At 42.2% G+C, this 2,942-nt stretch overlaps 1 protein-coding gene across 1 annotated transcript in view; it reads left to right on the forward strand.

The window, feature by feature from the left end:
• The window catches only part of LOC101861003 (calmodulin), an 8,443-nt gene that overhangs the window by 1,081 nt on the left and 4,420 nt on the right, over positions 1-2,942 (forward strand). The window contains exons 2-4 of the mRNA XM_005109562.3: positions 782-827; positions 1,502-1,645; positions 2,642-2,815. Coding sequence (XP_005109619.1) covers positions 782-827; positions 1,502-1,645; positions 2,642-2,815 — 364 coding nt within the window. The remainder of the gene's footprint in view (positions 1-781; positions 828-1,501; positions 1,646-2,641; positions 2,816-2,942) is intronic.

Raw genomic sequence — 2,942 nt, forward strand, 5'->3', positions numbered from 1 at the left:
CATTCCAACACGCATTTTTTCCCTCCTTCTCCCCCACCTTCCCCTCCTTCCCTTCATCCGCCGGAAGAATTATTTCAACACTCTAATGATTGAGCCAGCAGACGAATAATCGTGAGATTGTGGGCACGGGGGTTCGAGGTTCAGCTTGGTCCGACCTTGTGTCCATGGGGAGTTTCCCGTTTGGCACTGTCCAATAGAAGATGTGGAGCAAAAAAGTTAAGTGAGGATAAAGAATAAAGAACAATATGGCTGAATCGACAACATCAAGGGAGGAACTGGCCTAGATCTAAGTAGTACAGAGTGTATAAAGACAGCTTGCGACCGCAAGCAATAGTGGGAGTCTGCACATCAACGTCTGAGCCAGAGATGACACCTCCATGTTTCTATACATGTATTTAATTTGAGATGAACTTTGAAATTCAGAGGTACCGCCTCTTAACCCTATCCGTACGTCGTGTTTTACTATCGTATCCATTCAACGTGGAGAACTCTGTGCCACCACTTTCTAAAGAGGAAATTTGCTCGTTAATCCTATCCATACGCTTTGCATAGTAGTCTGTCAAAATTAATGATTTTTTGAGAAATACTGGAATTTTCAAAAAGATCTTCGTACTAGAAGTATTCTAAAATTTGAAGAATGCAACCCCGAGGGTACAAAATGACCCAGGGCGTCTGGATAGGGTTCAATAACCTGGTAGTGTTGCATGGGGCGTAAAAACTTTCTTTTCTTTTTTTTTGAGAAGTCTTTTGCATCCACCGCCTTGTTCTTTTTCTTCCCAAGGGAGACGATGGTGAAAAGAGAGTGATATCAGAGGAGGAGAAAAAAGGTGGGAGTCGAACGATTCAATTTTCTTTCACTTTTTTTTCACTGTGTGTTTCTTTGCTTCTGTTATTGTTTTTGTTCACCGACTTATGTGATATACTTGTATGCTTCACAGTCGCGTGAAGAAAACACAAGTTTGATTCTCATGACAGGCATTTTTGTTTGTTTGTTTGTTTGTTTGTGTGTGTGTTTTTTAATCAAATATCTCATTCTGTCTGTCCGGACATTGTGACCATATACATTCTTTTACAATCATTTTCAAAATATTTATATCTTCTGACACTTATTCTCTATCTTTTACAACCATTCACATTGACTTACAATAACTTACGATTATTTACATTCATATACAATCATTCACACTCATTTACAACCATTTGTAACTATATAGTGCAATTCACATTTACTTATAAAAACGTACAATCATTTACAATTCTTTACAATCATTCAAACCTGTCTCCGCTTGTCTGTGTCGCCGTGGGTGGTTGTTGGGTGCTCTGGTGTGGTTTGCTTCTTTTTTTCCTATCAAACGGCTATCGTCCTTATCTCCCCTTCTTCTTTTTTATGTTTGTTGCTTTCTTGTAACACCTCTAATTTTCTGGCGCTCTTATGACTTTATGCAGTTGCGAGCGCCGTAAAACCTCTACTAAAGCTAAACTGTCTGTGTCACCGGTTCAGAAATCAAAGAGGCGTTTGCCATCCTGGATGATGATGGGGACGGGAAACTGTCCCTGGATGAGATGAAGACGTTGTTGCAGTCACAGTTCATGGTGTTTACAGACACGCAAGTGGAAGATGCTGTCAGGGAACTGGATGAGGATGGTATGTGGTAGTGTGGTTGTTGTTGTTGTGACTGTGTGTGTGTTGGGGGGGGGGGGGTTGTTGTTGTGGTGGTGGTGGTTGTGGTTGTTGTGGATGAGATGAAGACGATGCTGCAATTGCAGTTAATTGTGTTTACAGATGCCGTCAGCGAACTGAATGAGGATGGTATGTGGTGGTGGTGGTGATGGTGATGGTGATCGTGATGGTGATGGTGATGGTGTTGGTAGTAGTGGCGGAGATAATGACAGTGGTCGTGGCTATGGTTATGGTTTATAGTGATGGTGTTGATTCTGCTGATGGTTGTGGTAGTGGTGGTGATTGCGGTGGTGATAGTGGTGATTGTCATAATAATATAGAATGTAAATCGCATAGAACCTATTGTTGAGCGGGGATATAGAATGCTATTTATTAAATTATACTTATTATTTGTCGTTATTATTATAACTCTTAGATGGGCGATTTGTTAGCTCATTAGGTATCACACTGGACTACGGAACGGGTGGTCCAGGTTTGAATCCCACACTGAGCGTTCTAAAACTCGTGTCTTTTGTGGACTTTTCAAGTTTTCAAGGCTGTCAACCCATTTGCGTTGTCCCCGCCTTAGCTGCAGTCGGGTCTTCCTGGTCGTCTCTGATTGCCTCATGCGTCTCAAGACATGGGGGTCTCTAAGTCTAAGTCTTAGTAAACCCAATTGTGGGGGTGGTTGGCGGGTGCTCTGGTGTGGTTTGTTCCTTTTTTCCTATAAAAAAATATATCGTCTTTATCTCCCCTCCTTCTTTTAGGTGATTGTTACTCTCTTGTAACACGTCTAATCTTCGTCATTCATTGTGTTGCAAGTGCCGTAAAACTCACAAAAACTATTTAAAAAACCACACAAAAACCCCGTTTGTCTCGGTCCCTTTTGAGATGGACATCAAAGTAATAGTCTTAAATAACATAATAGTCTTGATAGGGGTGTGAAATCAATAACACTTACTTTACTTTACCTCTTTTCAGGTAGTGGCTCTATAGAGTACGATGAGTTTGAGCGCTACGTGATTGCCAACAACTTGTCGAAGCCTACGGCGGAGGAGTTTGGCTCTGAGATGAAGGACGCCTTTGAGATGTTTGACACGGACAACGACGGGTACATCGACGCTGGGGAGTTCAAAACGTTTATGCAGACTTTGGGTGAGATGGCTGGCTGGACTTTGGGTCAGATGGGGCTGGGTGTGGGGGATTTACTGGTGTAATAGTGGTGAATGATGTATTCACGTCATGTGGATGAGTGGGTGGTGAGATGGCGTTGTGGACTTTT

This window comes from Aplysia californica, unplaced genomic scaffold, assembly GCF_000002075.1.
Source record: "Aplysia californica isolate F4 #8 unplaced genomic scaffold, AplCal3.0 scaffold00790, whole genome shotgun sequence".
Lineage (NCBI taxonomy): Eukaryota > Metazoa > Mollusca > Gastropoda > Aplysiida > Aplysiidae > Aplysia > Aplysia californica.